The following is a 22,087-nucleotide window of genomic DNA, read 5'->3' on the forward strand; positions in this document are numbered from 1 at the left end:
TTTACATGTGGATGTGAAAAAAGCTACTGCCTTCTGTAAAATTATAATGTGTATTGTTAGCAAAAGACACCAAGACGAAGATCCCAAATAAACAAGGTTAGATAAGCAACAGGTGTTTAACATGTTTGATTTCCAGCTAATATGGAAAATTTCACAAGAGGACAGATGTTTGCAGAGCAAAGACTGGAAGAAAAAAATGCAATTAAAGTAATGTTTATGAAGAATCAGGTCATTATCAGTTAAGGTTTAAGTATTCAACAAAACTAAAGCTCACATAGGCGTGTTTTAATGTGACTAGACAACTCAAAAACATGCACTGCAATTTAAAATAACATATATGAATGACTCTATGGCATTATAAAGCATTTAAGCCTCATGCCCTGAAAAAAATAATACACTTCCTGTCACATTAACCTATATTTCATTGAATTTACTGAACAGCCACTTGAATTTATTTCTCTAAGTGACAGAACAGATTATTCAACATGTTGAAGGAGCTGAAAAGAATGTCAGATGGACTCTGAAAGAGCCGACCGTGAGTTAAACATCAAAAAGAAAAGACAGACAAGCCCTCACTGATGCTTCCAACGTCCCTGACTGCCGATTGTCAGCTTGGAGCATAAAACCCCTAACAGAGGCTGAGTCCTTTAGAAGAAAAGATGACTAAGAATTCTCCAGTAGTGATTTTTCCTTTCATCAAAGGATTCCAGACTGGTTTGCCACTGAAAACATTACATGAAATTAAAAAAAATATGAAAAAAGGAGGCCCCAAAGTGTTAGGCAGCTGAAATAATTCATCAAGCAGGAATAGGAAAACATAAAGCACAGAGTCTCCTCGGTTCCTAAAACGCCTAAAAAAAGGCTTTTTTTTTTTTCAGAGCAGTGCTAAATATGGCTCTGTCTTGTCCTGACTTTAATCAAATACAAAAACTCAAATTTTATATGTTGTCTTTATACTATTTTCAGTTAAATATATGTTTAGTATTTGCACATTTAGCTCTACTTACATTTCCTGCAGCATGCCAAATTTTTGGGAACTTGTTAAAATAATCCTTTCCTGCCTTAAGCACCTAGGGGGAAAAGGTAACTCTTGCCAAGGGTGTTTAATAAAATACTATTCCTTGTGGTCTCAGTGAAGGACATTCTCAATGAACACATTCCTGAGAAGAGCTTTGTGAAATATTTTTGTTCAAATCAAGCTGCAGAAAAACGTTCTGCACATTTTTATATTATTTCAGCAATAAACCCTCGTTCACTATCACACTCAATATAATCATTCATGTCTTGCATATATCATATATAAGAATTCTAGGCGTAAATACAGTACATCATACTTCCTGCCTGTGGACCAAAGGGAATCTATATTAAACATTTAAGACGCTTCTGACCTACCTACACTGGATCTTTCACACAAGACTTCAACATTTATTGTAAATAATGATATTTAGAAATATGACTATGAAATATGTGTGTGGTTAAGTACCCATCTCACAGACAGTGGCAATGGTCTTTTGGGAAATGAGAGGGCATATATTAGAGGAAAAGAGAGAAAGAACATGAAAGCGGCAATGACAGATGACAGCAGGAGGGGAGACAGGAACATATGTGAACGATAGGTGGAGAAAGACACCCAGCAGAACACACACACACATAAGTATCCTAGTGGGAGATGCATGAATTAAACTGGATGGGTAGCTTCTGTAATCAGCGGACCACAGTGACAGTATGAATGAACCTAATTGCAGAAACACCCACATGGGGACTGTGCACACATGCTGTAATAGTTCTGCATGGTTTAAGTATGTTTGCTGGGGAATTACATACATTTCAATACAAATGAATCATCTCCCTCTGTCCTTTCTGTTATACCTTTCATGTTGTTTTGTTTTAATAGGAAAGTTGTGTTAAGGATATAATAACTGAAGTATCATAAACTGAACCTTTAACTGCGTGTTGGACATAGATCCAGTAAAACACAGGGTGTAATACGGTCATAACAAAGCCACTAACAGATTATGTAATATTCCTACTTTTGCCAATGAAAACAGTTGCACTAGGTTTTAAAAACAGGAGAATGCATTACGATACCTGTGCCAAGAATTCCATGATATTCTTCATTGTGGATTTATTGACTTGTTTCCACTGCTGATACTGCAGCGTAATACTTTTACTTTTAAATTAGCATGTGGATATAGGGTATTTAATGCAGGTACACCAGCTAAAACAAGTCAGTTAAATCCCATTTCGTTGTCAGTGACAGCATATTTTTGAACCTCATACTCACAAGATTATGTTTATTATGAATCATGTCCTCTCTGGGAAGAAACCTATGAGCTGAAACTAAATGAAGAGTTGTTAATACACTGTATCCTGAAAGCTGTGTTGGACCACAGTTTCTAATAATTACACTTTTCTGAGATAATTAGACTAATTGTAATGTTTTCGGTTGGAGTGTGGAACCATCTGTACACTGAGGGACTGACACTGAACTTCCACCAGCCCTGCAGTCAGGTAACGTAGTTGAATCTTGTTTCTTTTTATTAGCATGTTGGAATTTGCCAGTTTCAGAGCCTTTACGTGGGATATTCTGCTTGTGACCACTCTCATAAACTAAGAAACCAAATACATATCAGTCAAGCCAGTCAAGGTGAAAGCTGTCCATTTCCAGTCACTAGCATAATTAGTAATTTTTCTAAGTTACAATGCACAATATAAAAATTGCGATAGCATTCCTTGAAAACAGAAAACCCCACCAGGAGAGAGCTGCACCCCACAGAAACCGCTCAGCAACAGCAAAAGAAATACGACCAAGCTCTCGCTGTGTTGACTAAAACTTGCGTATTCCACAGATCCCAGTTTGGCTGGGCGGACAAAGAATATTCAAAAGAACTAATCTACAAAGACCCCCGTCCTGCAACAGACCTGCTGCCGACGTCATTGTGACAGACTCCACAGGGCAACTCAAAAAGTCCCGTATAGCTGCCAGCGCGTAATCAGAAAGAGTGAAAAAAGCAAAAATACTTCAAATTCTTTGCAGCTCTAGATGTTGCTAGTTTTACATTGTTTTTACACCATGTAAAGTCAAATTAAAAACCCCAACAACACCCATGTGCACCGACCTCCATGTGTTGATGCTCCGTTCCTTTTTGGTGCGCATGCTTTTGTGTTAAAGAGCATTTTTGCCATCACTGATCAAAAAAAGATCCAGATTTGAAAAACTATACATCATAAATTTTATAGAGTGTTTCCCTTCAGTAGACTCTCAAGCCTTGCATTAAAGTTACATAAGACTAGAATGTTGACTTCTTAAAATCAGTTTTCAGCTATGATGTTCTTGTGGTGAAAGTTTTAAACATGGTTGTGCCTCGAATTTCAATTGAAAGTACCATTGTGAAAGTTGGAAAAGTGCATTAGAACCAACTCAACATATTGTAAGTCATTTTTTCTCTGAGCAACACAGGAATTTCTAAGTAGTTAATTCTGGCTATGATACATGTTTTAAGAGCTAATAAATGGGAATTGGTGAAATCCAAAGCATGAACATACATAGCAGAAGTGAACGTACCAGCAGAAGATCAATATGACAAGTACCAATCAACTTCCTGACATTAAAATTTTAAAAAAGGTCCAATTATTAGGATGATTTCAAAGAATCTTATATACAGATATCTTACACTCTGAATGTCCACAAATGGGCAAGACTCTACCGTAGTAAAGACCATCTGATTTAAATGTCATTATCAGAACTTCTGTGGCTCTGTATGACTTATTTCATTGCATTCAGCTATTGTAAGAACAAGACACGTGTAATTCTGCTGTCTCTGTGGATATCCACAACCAGACTTAGTATTTGTTAAAAAGAATTGAGATTTATAACAGAGGAAGGTATCTGCAGGCGAGAAATATGAGAAAGAATACTATCATAGTGTTTCAGACCTACAAAAAAAATGATAGTAGTAATGTTTAAGTTTCAGAAAGGTCAAGAGGAAGGTGTGCTCCACTCTTTAGAGACATCCTACACCCTCTGGTTTTCATTTTTGTGCAACAAAATTTGTGCTGCAACCAGAAACTGACTGTGAGTTCACCTCAAAGGTTTAAAAACTACTTGAAGATCAAAGATGACTAAAGAGTGCTGACTCTCACATACTTCCCTCTACAGCCACTTGAACACTTATGGGGGCACTTGAACACTGAAAAAGCCAAACATGTCTGACAATGCAAGAGTCTCTGGAACGTTGTCAAATACTGCTGAGAAACATGTGATATGAGGTTTTGTATTAAATGAAGAATGAAGTATATTCAGATGGTCTTCTCTGTGGTAATGTGTGCTTTATGAGAGTCAATCAGTCTTTGTTTGTGGGAATGGCTTGTGTTGCTAGCCTGGTGTGCACATGAATATGCAGGTGTTTGTATGTGAGTGTGTATGTGCACCTGGGAGCTGATGATTCTCTGCGAGGATCTCTCTATGTTGGCGGGCAAACCGAAAAATGCAGGCCTATCATCCTCTGGGAGATTTTCTATTACACTGCAGTAGTCCTGGGGGAAACACAAGCACACAGGTCAAATAAAAATGCATCATCATGCACATAAAACACAAGAAATTAAAAAAAGAAAAAGGAAAAAAGGGATCACTGCCTTAAAAAAAAAGTAACATGCTTGTTAGATCTGTGTGCGGATATAAAGGACAAATAAAGCTCAACTTGGGATGTTGTTTCCATGGTTTGGTCTTTGTTTTTTTCTTTATTTTAAAATCTAAAAATAGAAATAAAAATGCTATTGTAGATACAGTATTTATCCAAAACTATAAGTTGTCCCTTTTCAAAAAGTCTCGTAACATTTGCAGCTCTAAACGAGTTTTATTTAGCTGGGCTGAAGGAAAAAAGGATTGTAAAGGTTGCAGACCCCTGATTTAGTCCCTCATAAAGGATTTAAGCTTATCTGCACATCTCTAGCCCATCCTGACAACATACCAATATGGAGCAGGAGTTTGGGAGGCTGATTTGAGGTGGAAAAACACATGTTCCTGCTTTGCTCTTCCTCTGTCCGGCTGCAAGGGAGGACGACAGGAGTCGTGCTGAGAAGAACTGCTCAAGGTAGGAGCGCAAGATGCGGAGGTCAGAGGGGTTGTCTATACGTCCACCGTAGATGGCGCTCTCCAACAGGCCATGAACAAATTCCCACTGGAAAAGTTTACCACCTTGAACATGACAACACATGTAAATAAACAATAAAAAGTATAAATGTGCAGTGAGTGCACTCATAGGGAAAATAATGGAGACTGGTGTTTTGTTTTCGTATGGCTTGTTTAACACAACACGTCTTTTGGGTGAATTAAGATTTTTATTTTTACCTTTTTTTTCCCCACCACTACCCCTCTTCAAAGGACAACTTTATTTTCATTTGATATTAATATTTCATTTGGCATTTCATTGGATATTAACAGTTTAAAATGTATACCGACTTATTATCTTAGCAAATTATATTTGCATGAACATGAAAAAATGAGGGTTTCCAACAGAAAAATACAAGATGTGGAACAAACAACACAAAACAAAACGACAGAAAACAAGACACAGCGATGTATGGACAGTAGGACAAGACAAGACAAACTGATAAAAAGGGTTGATGAAAACATGATCTAAATATTTTTGAGCTCTGCTTGTCATATGGATAATTATGGTGTGTGTGTGCAGGTGTTACTGTGTCCTGGTGCTGGGGCTGCTTTTATCTGTCCTGTCTTATGTGGCTATTTATGGAGTCGGTTTAATGAATTAAATTGAACAGTCAGCATGAAAATCTTCAAACTATAATATGCAAATGCAACAAAAATGTATCTGTTAGTTTTCAATTCAATGCATTCAACATAAAAAAAAAAAAAAAACAATGGCAACAATGACCTGGTGGAACATCTAAGTGTGTGAACTTGCAATATATAAGCAACATTATAGGATATTAACACAGGATGTCTCCTTTTGAAGGAAAGGCAAGAATCAAAATCACCAACATTTCTAAATTTAAATTTTAGAGTCTGGGGATTTCAACATGGCTGATTGCAGGTGTCTTTAACAGGTGTTCAGTGGACATAAAAGTCATGTAGAACTGTAACAGTAAACTGTCATCTTACCTTCAAAAAGCCTATCGATGATCTCAAAGCCAGCACGGAGGTCTGACAAAGAAAACTCATAGAACTTTGTCCAGCCCTGGATTTGGGAACAGATGAACAACTTAATAGATCATAAAGATTCACATTATGTAGCACCTGCTCAGGATAAAAAATTAATCAAAAACAGTGAAATTTCTGAGACAAATAGTCTGAGAGCACAACTGCTACTGGATGCTCATCAATTAAGACAAGCATTGCATTTTTTTAGCCTCTTTTAAGATCTGACAAATTTGACATTTTCATTAAATGAAACATTTAAGACAGCAAAGTTTTGTAATAACCCCACCAGAGTGCATCAACAACTTAACTGCATGTTTGTTATTTTACCAGCAGCTCTATCCTGTAACCATCACATAACAGCATCATGTTACAAGCAGACCTTCTTTACAAGATTAGCACCATTTTTGCACAAAGAAAGACAGGCTAGTGTATGAACATAAACACGCTTTGATGTACTCTGGAGCACAAAATGTTAAGGCATCAGTAAATAAGCTTCAAGGTTGAAAAAAAAAACACATGCTGCACATTCAAAAACAAAGAGCACACGCTTCTGCACAAGGTACAATAACAGTGACTATCTCAGAAAATCACAGAGCTGTTAAAACATAATCAAGTGTGAGGGCTGTTGCATGTTTGTTGCACTTCACTGCTATTCAATCAGCAGTTGTAATCTGCCCACTGACGCTCTTGGAGGAAGAGACATCAGAGGAAAACAGTGTGAGCATCCTTAATAATTATTTAAATCGTCTACGCTGTTTGTTCAGTAATTTTGTGTGACTTATTAAATAATGGCTCTGATGCCTGTTTCAACCACATTTAATAAGTGTGCTCACATTTGAGGCTGCAGATTGAGCAGTCTTAAATTTATTTAATGGACACAACACTGGCAGCTTATGTTTTCCTTTAGCTGCAAACTATTCTGCTACCAGAAATCTATCCTTGTCTTTCTGCTTTTATCTCTTTTTTTTCTGTCCTTCATTTTCTTATTTTTTTGTTCTGTTTCTATGCCTCCATCTTTTGAAATGAAGTGTTTGCTACACAGGCGGGTAAATACAAGAGAAAAAGTCAGAAAATAAATGAGAGAAGGATGACGGATGAAGAAAGAAGCTAGTGACTGTTTTGATAATTAAGTAGTCTTGAATGAGAAACAATATTTCCATTAAAAAAGAAAAAAACTGAACCAAACAGATTCAGTGGGAGACACAAAGACTGCAAACGAATAGCAAGATATCTTTAACCAATTAATCTAACAAGGACAGGAAGAAAAGTAAACTTAAAAAAGTGAAAGAATTTAAGGAAGATAACAAAAATTCAATCAGCTGGCCAGAGCAGCCAATATACTGGTAAATATGTTGTCACAGAAGTAGATGGTTTAATGTTAGTGACTTAAAGTATTCATCCATTAATTTCCTACAGTTTATTCATGGTACAAAATAAATTACCTCATACAAACCAAACTCTAACTGTGATTGTTATCGACCAGGGGTGCCCAAGTTTGGTCCTCGAGATCTGCAATCCTACAACTTTTAGATGCAACCCTTCTTCAACACGCTTGAATCAGATGTCATCTGCATGCCATTCAGCTCTGCAGAGGCCTGGTACCAAGACAGTCATTTGATTCAGGTGTGTTGGAGAAGGGTTGCATCTCAAAGCTGCAGGATGATAGATCTTGAGGATCGAACTAGGGCACCCCTGTTATAGACTAACTGGCCTTCAGCAAAGAGCCCAGTCCCCCATACCTCATTATAACAGACACAGTCATAAGTCCCCTCAAAATCCCAAAAAACAAGTGTAGGATGGATGGGCAAACTCCCCAGCTGGCACCCTCCAGTATCCTAGTGAGGGCAGAGCCAGTTTAGTGCTTCACAACTGGGACAAAAACTAGTTTGTTGTTCCTGAATCTCTGGTCAAACTATCAGCCTGACTCATCTCTCCATCCCTTTGTAATTTCATAATAAATAAATAGAATAAAAACTAAATCTTTAAAGCAGAAAAAAAAATCCAAGGGGAAGAAGGAACAAAGTTTGGAACAAAGTTTACTACTTTGTCACTTGATGTCCCACACAGTGATTTAACTAGGACAATACTACCACTAAATCACATATTTAAAACTTAACTACAACTTATATGCTGTTGACACTTCCACTTTCTGACAACTGAGTAATAAAAACTAACCCAATTGTAATGAACACAGCAAATTCTTTAGTCTGAAGGCAAGATGCCTTCAAATATCAGGTCATCAGATGCTCTACAGCTGTACCTAGTAAGGGCTGATTACCAAATTGTGTTCTGTGTGCTGGCCAAGAGGCAGTTTATTGTTTTTAATGCTTGTACTCACAGCTGCATTTCTTGTACAAAGCCACACACAGACACAAACACACAGAAAAGACTCTGCCTGAGGCACTGCATTAAATGCAAAACACGGTTGCTGTGCTGGTCAGTGAGGACAAAAATAAAAACCCTGGTTTTCTTTCTTTACTCTCTCTATGGGTGCATATGATGACACAATGGGTACATTAGCTGGTTAGAAATTTGTATGTGAATATAAATGTATAAATGTATATTCTGTCGTTATGCCCCTGTGTGAAGCCGATGTGTAAATAACAGCATTTCCTGTATATGTGGGTCACAATTATAGGTTTCACAAGCCACAAAAAATGTTTTACTTTCAAGGGGTATTAACATGCATTATTGTACTAACAGTAGCAGTCTGAAGGGTGTACAATGCAACATTGACTAATGCTAACGCCATTCACATAAAAGGTTAAATCCAGGGCAGGAAAAAGTTGGTTTATATACTGTTTTTCTACAAATACTGTAGTTCTCACTTTGCTGATCCTGGATTGATACATAATTTGTGTGCATTTACTGATTTCATTTAGTTTTAGGTTTTCAGATATCTGTGTAGAGCTGTGACAGTTATACAGGTGGGATGTGTATTTTACCTGTGGGATGTAGTTTCGTCTCTCCTGACATACGGCATGGAACCAAGCCAGGCAGAAAAGAGATTGAGCTCTGGCCAAACTGCCTCCTACACAAACACAATCAACAGCATGTCACAGTCCAAATAACTAAAATGCTCAGTAGTGTTTTTTGTTTTAGATGGGGAGGCAGTTATTTCTACAATTCATCAAAAAGTATGGAGGGGATGACACGGAGAGGAATCAAGCATGCTGTATTTGCCAATACTTGCTTGAATACTGTGTTGTAGGTCAACTCAGGGCTTCTTATTTTTTGTTCAGAAGCTGCAGACTAACTGGGAATATTTTTCACATTACTGAGTTTAATTGCATGGATTCACTGGCAATAATCATTGAAACACAAAGCATTTATATTACATTACAGTCATTTAGCAGACACTTTTATTCAAAGCAACTTACAGTGGTTAAGCAGTAGCATTAAGGGTCTTGCCTTAGGACCCCTAAGGACCCAACTGGAAGGCGTTAATATTCGTCCCCTGTCCCATGTTGACCATAACAGTGTTCACAACTTCTTAAGCAATCAAAGTTCTGTTCTCATGCTATTGGATTTACAAATTGTCACATAGCGCAAGTAACTGGCAGAATTTGGGTTTATAATGTTTTAAAAACAAAAACCCTAAAGGCAACAATTGAAAAAGCAACACAATTTTTCAACAAGCAAAACGCTGCACAAAATTCTTACTGAATCATTTGGAAAAGTTTCCCTGACAAAAAGAAGGACATTGTTTATTACTTAAAAGGAATTCCTGAAGATATTTTAAATTAAATTTAGTAGTCAATTTATTCATGAGCTTATCATCTGCATGATTATGAAATGTATTATATAACAGCATGTAAGCAGTAAAAAAACGGTGTGTTTGATTAAAAATCTCCTAGAAATCTCCTATATTTCCGGTCCAAGACTCTAAAAAAAAAGCATACAGTGCAACAAAAAAAAAAAAACATTGTAATCTAAATGTTATTATTAATAATTCTGTTTAACTAACAGAACTGTTTTCTTCAAACTGTAACTTTTTAGTAATTTTTTCTAACAAGTGTAGCAGCTAACTTATTTTAAACCAGATCAAAAGATGTAGTTAATATCTCTAACAGCATTGATGCTGTGCAGATAGCACCAGTCTACCATGTTTTGTTTTTTATAGTATAGATATAAAGTACAAATACACATAAAATGTTCCTTAAACTGTTTATTTTAGACAATTTTTGACAGATTAAGGTTTTGGGTAAATGAGTTTGTAAAATATATATCAGTCACGTCCCCAAATAAGGTAAAGGTCTGTGTGAGTCATATTTTTTACTTGGCTTTCATTTGAAGACCACAGTCCCACACCTCCTTATCAGTCCAAAGGAAGAAAATAGTTTCTTCTTTATGTTTTTCCACCAGTGACATTTTAACTCACTGTATCCATTGGATCATAAGCTTTCTTAGTGTTTGAAAAAGATCATGTGATGGCTTAAAACCTCCCCTAGAAGAACATTAATCCTGCATGTTAGAAAAAGACACAAATGTTACACAGTGAGTTACAGTATAATGCCACTAATGATATGTGATACACTGGAAGGGAGACCATGCTCATTAAAATCTAAAACTCTTCAAGCTTCTGCTTTGTAGCTAGAGATGTGAAAAAGGAGAAAAAGAGAAAGAGTAGGCAACCTTTACTGATTTGCTCTGAAGACCAGGACTCGTATGTTCTCAGCAGATTCTTCTTCAGCCCTGGAGGAGCCTGCATTTAGCAAAAGAAAGGCAGGAAGGGGTGAGGGGAGTTTTTTTTTTTTATGTAATCATACGCAAAATTTAAAAAAGGGAAAAATAATCAGATCAGAAAGTCTAACAATGCTTTACCTATACCTACAAACAGAAATCTTTTAAGGCAATTCTTTCACTCAATAACTGCAACAAAAGCAACAAGACAAAAAAAAAAGAGAGAGAGAGAGAAAAACTGGACACGTCTGACTATACACATACTCAGAACAAACTTAAAAAAAAAAGATTTTATCACATGCAAAAAAAAAAAAAACCTTTTCAAATTTAACAAATTACCTGCCATAGTCCAACATAACACACAGAAATGCTACATTTAACTGTAACACCTTTTTGAAACAGTTCCCTAAAATGTCATTCTTAGGCCAACAATATGTTCAGTTTATAAATAAAACCAATGAGAATGCACTGATGCTGGTTCAGACACTATTCGCCATACTGAACATTTGCTGTCTCCATCTGGGGATTTCGATAATATACAAAAACATCAACTTAGATTTGCCAAAATTGGCCAGTCTACTGCATATGCTGCTACCTTATTAGACTGAATGTGCTTATTTGGTTCCACATCAAATTTTGTAAACCATGTTTATAAAATCCAAAGTGCTCGGGATGTGTGCAGACTGGGTTGATAAGCTTGCACATGAAGAAGTGTGTGAGTGTGTCTGAGAAGAAAAAAAAAAAAAAAAGGGAGAAGTAGGCTTATAGACAAAGAGAAAGGCAGACAGACAGAGGCTGTTTGTGCAGCATGCTTGGCTGCTGAAGCAGCTAACCCCATGAGCATGACTCCCATCAAGAACACATTGAGCACTAAAGCATGCATTACTTGCACACAAGCTGTGGGCTTCTGGCTCTTCTTACAGATTATATAGACTAGAGAAGACACATATGGATACCGCACATGCAATCAACAGTTAGGGAGGGAGATGACAATAATTAGAAATACTGTTTATAAAAGCAGAGGTGTGTCAGATTGGGTTTGTGTGGAAAGTTATGGTGAGAAGTAGGACAACATATCCAGCCACATTTCATTTTTACTGTGGGATTATTATGGTGCTGTTTGTTCTGTGCGTCTGTGTGTGTGTCACTACCTCATACGTGATCTTAAGGCTGGACTGCAACAAAATGGGAGGAAACTTGGGGTGAACTTCTGCTGTCAGCCAGAGACGGAAGCTTGCTTTGGGTCGCAGCACATTTAGTTCCTGTGGTGGAGGATCAGACATAGATGTATTAATCACACTGAAATATGCAGAAATACGACCACAGTGATCAAGCAGTGATACAGCTGTTAGGCGAAGTGACTGTAAACATACATCTATGACTAATGTTGAATCAAATCTGAATTTAAATAAGATCTGAGACAACGAAAAACAAATGATTTGTGTTGAAAACAAATGAAAAATTAAGTGAAGACTCTTCTTTTCCCAGTCATTACTGCTGTCTCAATTTTCAGCTCTTTTTTTATCTTACTTTTCTTGCATTCTTTCCTCAGTTAAAAATAGCATGCTGCTCTGGGTCTTGAGTCATCTGATTGGGCACTCAAACACAAGGACACACACACACTGAACTGTAATCAATGTGTTTCTGCATCATTTAAAGTTTAATTCATTATCTCGGAAGTTCACATGATCACAGACAATCAAAGCACACAAGTAGTGACATCCCTCAAAGGAAACTCTTCGGTCTCTGATTGCACGTGTTTGTTGTTAATGAGGGTTCCACTGTACCAAATAACAGAATCACAGAAAGATGCAAGACATAATTGAAAACAACAGACAGAAATGTAGCAGGGAGGATTAAGGTGGAAGGAGAATAAAAATCGCTTTTTTTTTTATCTTTGTTGGAATACATTGATGCAGTTCAGAGTGTGAAAGCCACACCACCCAAGCGCTGACAGATAAACAGATTTTCAGCAGGGTTTGTGTCTGCACACTAGTGATAAGAATCATTAGATGCAGTGACTCCTGATAAAATCCCTGCACCATATTTTAAACATGGATTATAGATGTATTAGCACAAATGCAACTCTGAAACATACTAATTGATACAAAAAGTCCTGCATCAAAACAAATTTTTCAATATTTCGCTACAATGTGATACAAACAAGCTTATAGATTTGCTGAGGGAAAGATCACGGGGAGATGGATGAAGTATGTGTAGTGAATAATATGACAGAAAACAGAGTAAGAGGAAGAATATGAATGGGCATCTGCTCTGTCAACTTAAATTATGAACACAGACCACTCTTCTTTTGAGTCTTCATGTTTCTATCCTTAACTGACCAACTGCTTTGGACATGGAGGCAAACACGGCAAAAACAGATGGCAAAAAGAAGCAGGGAAATGTTGAAGTAACACTAAAAGATACATTAAGACTGAGCAGATGGGCAAAGCCACAGAAACGCAAGCAGATACTACAGCAAAAACTTCTCTATGTAGAATTTCAACCTGCTCAATCTGGCTCACAGAATTTTTCCTACTTCTTGCTTTCACATCTGTAGTTTCTTGATTTTTCTTTCCTATGCCCCTGCCTCCCTTGTTCCTCATGTTATGTCAGTTTTTCATTTCAAGCTTGACTGCTGAGACCCTAAACTTATTGGTGGATGCGCAGAAAGCGAGACTAAGAAACAGAGAGCAAAAGAGACAGAAAGACAAAAAAAAAAAACAAAAAAAAAAAACAGAGTTTTAGTCATACAATAAAGGAAGGGGGAAAAGACATTGCCAAGAAGAGCTGGTAAAGAGCTGCAGATGTAAAGGTGTAAGTAACCGGACACAAAATAAAATACAAGGTGGAAGAAAAAAGAATGGAGAGGAGATATTAACATGGAAAGGTTAAAAAATAAAAGAGGAGGGTTGTAATAAGTCAAGATTTTAGCCACAACATGGAACGGGCCAGAGAGAAAGGGAATTTCTGGCTAACCCCAGAGTACATATACTCAAATGAGAATACCCCCCCACACACACACACACACGCACCAACCAATCAGACCAACAGCTGTGCCTCTAGTGAGAAATGACCTACTATGGTCAGACAATACAAGAACAGCAGGAAAAACATGTGAACACAAACTAATCAAAGAAAGTGCAGGGTAAAGATAAACCCACTCATGTAACACAAGAGCCTAACCTCACAACAATAAACACAGAATTTACAAGCAATGTGGCACACACAGCTATCCACTTGTCCCAAACAGACATGCACAGACACACATATATACTGTATGTCCAGAGAGAACTGCACACGGGCACATAGCACTGCAGCGGTTAATGCGTCCTGACAGGTGGAATGCAAAATGTGTATGTGCAGGCAAAGGACACGGGGTGATTTTAGATATGGTAATTTAGGCAGGCTGCAGAATGTGCATGAGTGTGTCTGTGTGTGTTATTGCAAATAAACATTAAGAGGCTGACAAGGAATTACATACACATCATTAGTACACAATGTCCTCCTGCCTGCCCTTTTCCTATGACCTTTCCCCCCAACTCCACCTGGTATGGTGGACTTGAGATGATGTGAGGGAACAATATTTGTCTCACCATGGACTGATGACTTGCTTTCATGGACACAGATATCTGACTCTGCTTTAGGAGTCCTGTTATCCTGTGTCAATAAAAGTAGGAATGATGGCTTAAATGAAATTCCCTCAGAGTGTTTATCTCAATAATAAACTTTCTGACAGCCAAACTTTAAAAATCCATGACAAAATTGTATTCAGAGAAGAACTTAATGGAAGTTTTCACATGAATTTATTCAAGAAAATCCATGACACAAAATGTAAGGGTTAGTTGAGTAGGTGTGGTAGGTACTTTCCCACCTTTAGTACAAAATGCACGTTTAGTTTTTTACATGTGTGTCTCCACATGGGGTCATCTTGTGGAGAAGGATGGGGTGGTGTAGTGTTGAGTACATCGTTGAGATGGCGTGGCAGAGATGTGACAGCTTGTCCTCAAGATTGTACCCATGTGCAACTTGTTCCCCCCTCAGTTTGTTTACAGGAACAGAAAACACACACATTCTTTAAGTTGTGTGTGACTCAAAAGGGATATAACAAACTTTGTGGAAAAATCTTCAAGGTCAGTACACGATTCTCTCATCCTGAGGATGTGAACAGTATTCTTTTTTCAAAGTTGAGAGATGGCAAATGTGGTGATGGTGGCATTAAGGAAGGTGCGTTGCACAACTATAAGAATCATTCCTCACATTATTGACAAATGTGATAATATTCTATTTGAAGGTGATGGTGCATTACCTTCTTCACCCCTTCCTCTTGACACCTGTACTCAACCCAACACCGATACAATGTGGCCCACATTGTATTACAAAATGTCATTGGATGAAGCATGATGCCACGGAGATGGAGGAGGAAGACGATTAGGAGAATGACCACAACCACAGGCCCTGTGCAGGGCAACAGCCTAATGCTGCAGACGTGCACCACTCTGATTCAGAATAACTTCTCATGAGCAGTGAGGGCCATGCATTTAGTTTTCACTCTTCAATAACAATCAACATAACAGAAATCACAACACAAGTTTATTCTAGACAAACAGAACATTCACAGCCACTGTAGCTTAATGGTAATAAAAGCTGACATTAATTCTGTATTTTCCCCTTTTTTTTTGCTAATGTCACATCGAACTTGGATGTTTCGTTTGCACAGGTTACACACAGCACGGTCTTCTCTTCCAGCATGCGTCTCTCCTGTGCTGCACTCTTCCCCCTTTCTAGGGCCCTAAAGCCAGGGTACTCTTGGTAAAGATTCTCCACATAAAACAGATATTTTGTTGGAATGGTAAATTACAACTATTGTGACAAAAGTTGCCACAGGAAGCACGTTCATTTTTGTTATGTTTTTCAATAAAAACTATTGTGTTGTCATTGAGAAACCGTGTTTTTTACTGTGCACATACTTTGTTCTGGAACCGGCTCTATCAGTTTCCTCTGAGTGCGTGTACACAGCTGCACTGTGGCCTCCACAGCTACATGCAGCCATCTGGTTCACACTGAGTGTGCTGTGGCCAGCAGCGTCCCGGAACCGCCTTTTTGCGGCTCTCTGCTAAACATACGCCAGTCTATTTTTGACAAGCACGCATCCAGAGCCAGACAGGAAATCAGACATGGGAGCAGTGTAAAAGCTTCCAATAATTTTTAAAATAAAAGCCCTCGTACAGATTTGCGCTTTTTCCATCATGGACAACAAGATGTTTATCCTGGATGTGAAGAATCACAAGATTCTCAAATCTCAAATCACCAATCCAGCTAGGCAGACTGCACTTGCGGGTGCTCCGCTTCTGACACGCTCCCGGTGTGAAGTGACCCGCCGCAAAGGTCAGTACAAAACCGTGACATAGTCGTAACGCGGTGCAGTTATCTGCGCCTCCAGTAGGTGAGCTGCACCTGTTGCTTAATGTTGTTCAGAGTAGCGTTAATTTCATTATGGAAAACTAAACGAAAATATCTTCGTCAACGCACATTTTTCACCGGACGAAAACTAGACTAGACAAGACTAAAACCCCCATTAATAAACTAACTGTGACTAAATCAGAGTGCATTTTCATGGACTAATAAAGACAAGACGAAAATGCAGTTCACTAAATAAAAACTGTGCTAAAATCTATGGACATTTTAGTTCACGAACAAAGATGAGACGAAAATTATATTATTATTATACGATATGATTTTGTCAAATCCTGTCTCCTCCGCCTCCTCCTCGGCTCTTCCGCCACACACACAGTGACACACCCCCTCAGTGTTGCCAACTTAGCGAAGTTGTCGCTATATTTAGTGAGTTCTCATACCCCTATAGCAACCTTTTTTTTCACAAAAGCGACTAGCGACAAATCTAGCGACCTTTTCTGTAGTTTCTGGTAGTATTGGAGACTTTGGAGACTGACGTGAATGAACATAGTTAACTCTTTTCAATGTGGAGTCAGTGCTGCACAGACCCCTAACCCTGTCCAAAAACACCAGCAACACACAGCTCTCAGCTGCAGCAACTTGTTGATATTGTGTGTGGCTAGCTAACTTACATTAGCTTCTTAGCATGTAGTGACCACTTGTTGATAGAATTGTGTTTGAAGCTGAATTTATGCTAACTTAGATACGTCATACTGGTCAGGCAACTATGTTTTCAGTTGGATTGCAAGTTTAATTAAAGCAGACAGAAGTATGAGCTAGGAGCTGCAAGTGAACTATGGTGAACACAAAACACCTGAGCAGCTACACATGGACACAGGATAAAAACTAAAATGTTCTAAAATCTAGATCTAGATAAAATAAAATAATAAGCCACACTTAATTCGAAACAACTTTAACCTACATTTTCATACATGAAATAGCCTAAATGTGGTATAAAAGTAAGTAGAATTGTAGGAGTTTGCATCCCAATGTATTTATTTGGTGACATAAAATTCTGTTCTGTTTGTCTTCAGGTTACCATCACAAGGACATTTGATGTAAAATGGCATCAACATTAATATAAATGAATGCATGTAAACATAATGTCTGCAATTATTTCTGCATTAAATAAGAAAGTTTTGTTTTAAGTATGAGTTTTAAATTGATTATATGGTTTAAATGGATACATGTAGTTTAATAATGTTAAACTTCATTTAACAATATTCTACTAACTACTAACAATGTAATATACTTCTAACGAAGTTCAACATTATCTGCTGACAAAAAAAGTAAAAGGGTAAAATAATTGTCCTGACTACAGTTTTTGTTGACTAAAACTAAACAAATAAAACTATGTTTTCTTGGACTAAAATAAAGACTAAAATGCTTGACTTATAGTCGACTAAAACTTGACTAAACAAAAACAGGATGAGGTTGACTAAATGTGATAAAAACTAATAAGCATGATTGAAACTGGACTAAAACTGAGACTAAATTTAAAAATGGCTGATAAAATTAACACTAGTTCAGAGGCACCTCTTCTGCTGGCCTCCCATTTATCTTATTTGCCGATGTTTTATTATTTAAGCAATTTTTTTCTTTTCTACTTTGTCTTATATCTTGCCACCCCCTCTTAACTTCCTCTAGTGTTCTTCTTGTTTTGCAAAACTGCATTTACTTTTAAACAAATACTCCCCCATATTGAATTCACTCCGTTTACATACAGATTTCTTTACTGGAGCTCGGCAATAGTTTTATTTCCCTCTTCCAGTAATATCTCTATCTCAGCTTCATTTTGTGTTTGAATCATTCCTGTTCTCCTTCTAAACTCTGACAAACGTGGAATCCTCATTTGAATACTGCTGCTTGCACCTGTTATCAATTGCGCAATCATTCTTAGTTGATCACTTGCAAATTATGAAGAAACAGCATGTGCAATCTATTTGCATACACACATTTTTGCACTCTTTATTTTAGTAAATCAGGCCCATAGTCTTTCTCAAGTGTAATTGTTCGCTAATTACAAACAGTGCATTATCCCACACTGCCCTTCATTATCAAGCAAAAAGCCTAAAGTACAGGGAGAAACAGAAAAATTAAAAAATCAAGTCAGACACACACACACACACACAGATGCATATTAACAGCTGTCTCTCTAGTTTTTCCTCACACAAAAATACACACACAATAAGTACTTACTTTTTCCAGTAGGGGTAGCCAGACTGTGACAAGATGAAGATTTTTCAGGCAAAGCCACTCTCCATTTCGGGAACATTCTCGGAGTGTGGCTAAGGCCACATCAGCTTGTCCCTGACCCATGGAGATCTAGACGAATAGAGAAAGTGGTGGATGTGGCAGGGGCTAAGAAATTAAATCAGTGTGATGGAAATTTTCATTCTACCTTGCAATTCCTCATATGTTAGGGGTCTGAAATCTGACTCAGTATTTTAATTAGTGTCTGTACTCAGCAAGGAAGCAAGGTGAGATTATTCTCAATAGAGCTTCCAAACAATAGGAAGTCATCCATTGCTGATCAGATGTATGCATGGGTAATTGAAATGTAATGACATTTTACTTTTAACACCCATACAAGGAGACTGCTGCAGTGAATGTATACTATAATCAAAGGTAAAGGTGGTCCAATGAATATGTGAAATGAATTACAAGTGAATAACTCCACTGGCCACAGGTATTACTGGTATTCCCAGTTATACCCCAAAGCTGTTTTACAAAAAAATGTTAAAGAAGTAGTAGCAAGCTTTTGTTAGTCTGCGAAAAGAAAAGAAAAACAAAACCTTGAACTTGTTAATCTACTTTAACTTCAAACATTCTGTCATTTAGTACCTCATGATAGCTGTCCCTGCCAACAGTCTCTGCTGCTAGTTCTGCAAGCTCCTGGGATGGGTCTGCCCCTGGAGAGATGATGATTAACACTGGCTCCCACTCCATTGTTTCAGTGTAGAGACGCCGCAGATTCAGAGGAGGTGGGGAGAGCTCTCTCATACCTGCAGAGAGCAGGAGAAGAAGACATGATGAGAACAAGGAGTGTGAAAGATAGATCTGTAAGACATCTTTTTAACATTTTCCTTTAACCCTTAAAGGACTGAGGAGCTCGTTAAATATGGTAACTGGTACAAATATATATTATATTTATAATATAATTATCCAAATTACTGTCATAGTAAAAATGATATACTACCTATATAGGCTCCTAGAGGGACAAAAGAGTAGAACTGAGTAAAAGGGTAATGAACATCAGCAAAGATACATTTAGTGTATTTGAAAGGGAGTAAGACTGGCAAATGGAGGAAGGGGGTGAATAGAACATAAAAGGACACTAAAAAAGAAAGCGACTGGAATGGTTATTTGTTCTTTACACATTGAGTGCTATATAGGTATCTAATTTCACCACATACAACAGACTTACACCATGTTACCTTGGTGTTGAGTGGCCAGGCTCATATGAGTGTGTCAAAGTGTGTGAGTATTTTTGCATCTATTTTGTCAGGTTTTGATTCTGCTGTAATATATTGATTTGCATATCTGATATGAGTTAATAGTGACACAAATGCAGGGATACAGGCACACACAGCTTCAGCATATATGTTAGAAATCTCTAACTGAATGCTTCTTGTGAATCTAGCAAATACCCCTCTCACATGCACATGGAACTGTCCTCACCAGTCGAAGCAAATGTCCCAGCATAAACATTCTTTAGGTGTCTTCTACAAAATGCAATGTGCTGCACTGAAGTACATACAAGGTCTCAGAACGACCTTTTGCTGCATCACTATGGCAACAATAAGAAAAACAGGAATTTGACCACATCACTTGTGATTTCAGTCTGCAATAATAAAAAAAAAGAAGGAAAAGAAACATTTGGATAACATGCACAAATACATACACAACTGCCTTTGACATGGAGAGATAATCAGTATTCATGCTGCAGACCAGCATCCTCTGCCTATGAACAGCAAAGATCACCTTGGCCCTTTATCACACACAATCAGGAATCAGGGCAATGATGAACCTAGAAGATGACAGTACCAGTTTTCTTAAGCTTAAACTCTCCCGTCGAGGCCAACAGACATGTGGTCAAACAACTTTTGACAATATGAGCATTTAGATTTTCATTCTTAGCCTTTTTTTTTTTTTTTAAAGCTCTATTAAAATTGTTGTATATGTATGCGTAAAATATTTTGTATTTTGCCATGTGCATGTGTGTGTGTCTGTGTGTTGTGTTCACTCAGGCATGCCTGTGTGTGTGAGCAGTGCCCAAGCCTGGACTGGAGGGATTGAGTGAGATTAGCTGTAAGAGGATTACAGACCATGCCTCATTAGCATACTGATTTAGAGCCAAAAACACATACGCATACACACAAAATCTTCTTCTTCTTTCCTACTTTTCTATTTTTTCCCATCTGTCTGTCTCAGGTTATTTTTCATTCAGATCCACACGCAATCCCACCTACCCTATGCATTGTACATGCACTTAGTGCGTGAGTTCATACGGGGTTCAAGAAGATCAAGAACAATCTCTGTACTCATGAATGTTTGTTTTATTAAAATTGCCCGCAGACAAACAAGAAAAGAGAATAAGATGTGACACTTGGGCTTTCGAGGAATAAACCAGCATGCTAAATAAAATAATTACGACAGAGATAGTATGTCTAACACCCACAGTCTATGGAGTAAAGACAGAAAGTACACATGTAACACCCACATATGCTGTTATGTAATCCGACTTCTCAAAGATCAATAGATAGACTTTAATCAATCAATAATAAAAACCATAAAAATAACAGACTTGACATTAAAAACAGTGACAAGATAATAAGATTAGTATCAAAATCCAACTGGAATAAAAAGCATACTCTACACCAGACAGCAGTTTACATTACTCAATACTTAATGGTTGGGGGAATAATGGGAGGAAAGCTAGAAATAAAAACAACTGTCCACAAGAGATGTGTTGCACAACCTATCTTGTATTAAAGAGATTACTTAAAATTTTAATTGAGGATGAGACAAATTAACTTCAATGAAATATGAAATATTTTAATAGTAGTAGGACTAGATGGTTAATATATGGATATTTTTTCTGCATCATTTTCATCTCTGTCACCAGATGACATATGGAGTCCATACAGGGAATCTTTAACTTCCATTTTAACTGTGCATTTTAAATGCCTACTGAAAAGTGAAAATGTGTCATTTTATTAAATGCTGTTAGCAGATTTGTCCAGAACTGGTGAAATAGAACTAATGCTTTAATATAGTAAATTAACCTTTAAATGAGGACTTGTATTCCCTTCTTGCATGCTGGCTTGTGGGTAATTACAGTAAAAACTAAACCATTGTTTGTGAAGGGAAAATAATACTAAACGTCACATTAAAAAAGTGCCACTTCAATCCTCATTTTAGAGGGTCATGAGTCTGAGTGCCACACGGGGCAGTTTTATATTTTAAGAGCAACATAAGCATTGAGAAACATGTTAAAAAATAGTTTGCTAATAGATTTCTACTTTCATTTGTGCATTTATAGAGGCATATGCATTTTTTTCACAAACTGACAGTTGCCTGAGGTCTTAAGTGAAACATATGTGACATGCTAAAGTAAAAATATCAGAGAGACAGTACAAAGCCTCTGTTACCTCCATAAATATACACCTCTGTTTATATTGACCAGCTTCAGGCGATGAAGTGGCCACCCTTGTTTTTCCCCACAATGTCTGCCTTTTCTGACAACAGTAGTACTCAATAACACCTTGAGACACGAAAACC

The 22,087-nt window shown here is 37.5% G+C and overlaps 1 protein-coding gene across 1 annotated transcript in view; it reads right to left on the bottom strand.

Moving 5' to 3' along the window:
* LOC121645908 (cytoplasmic dynein 2 heavy chain 1) overlaps window positions 1-22,087 on the bottom strand; it is a 104,017-nt gene that overhangs the window by 13,341 nt on the left and 68,589 nt on the right. The window contains exons 81-88 of the mRNA XM_041994683.1: window positions 19,148-19,308; window positions 18,503-18,628; window positions 11,998-12,108; window positions 10,799-10,868; window positions 9,109-9,194; window positions 6,125-6,200; window positions 4,971-5,197; window positions 4,432-4,536 (exon numbers count right to left, since the gene is read on the bottom strand). Coding sequence (XP_041850617.1) covers window positions 4,432-4,536; window positions 4,971-5,197; window positions 6,125-6,200; window positions 9,109-9,194; window positions 10,799-10,868; window positions 11,998-12,108; window positions 18,503-18,628; window positions 19,148-19,308 — 962 coding nt within the window. The remainder of the gene's footprint in view (window positions 1-4,431; window positions 4,537-4,970; window positions 5,198-6,124; window positions 6,201-9,108; window positions 9,195-10,798; window positions 10,869-11,997; window positions 12,109-18,502; window positions 18,629-19,147; window positions 19,309-22,087) is intronic.

This window comes from Melanotaenia boesemani, chromosome 9, assembly GCF_017639745.1.
Source record: "Melanotaenia boesemani isolate fMelBoe1 chromosome 9, fMelBoe1.pri, whole genome shotgun sequence".
Taxonomy (NCBI): Eukaryota; Metazoa; Chordata; class Actinopteri; order Atheriniformes; family Melanotaeniidae; genus Melanotaenia; species Melanotaenia boesemani.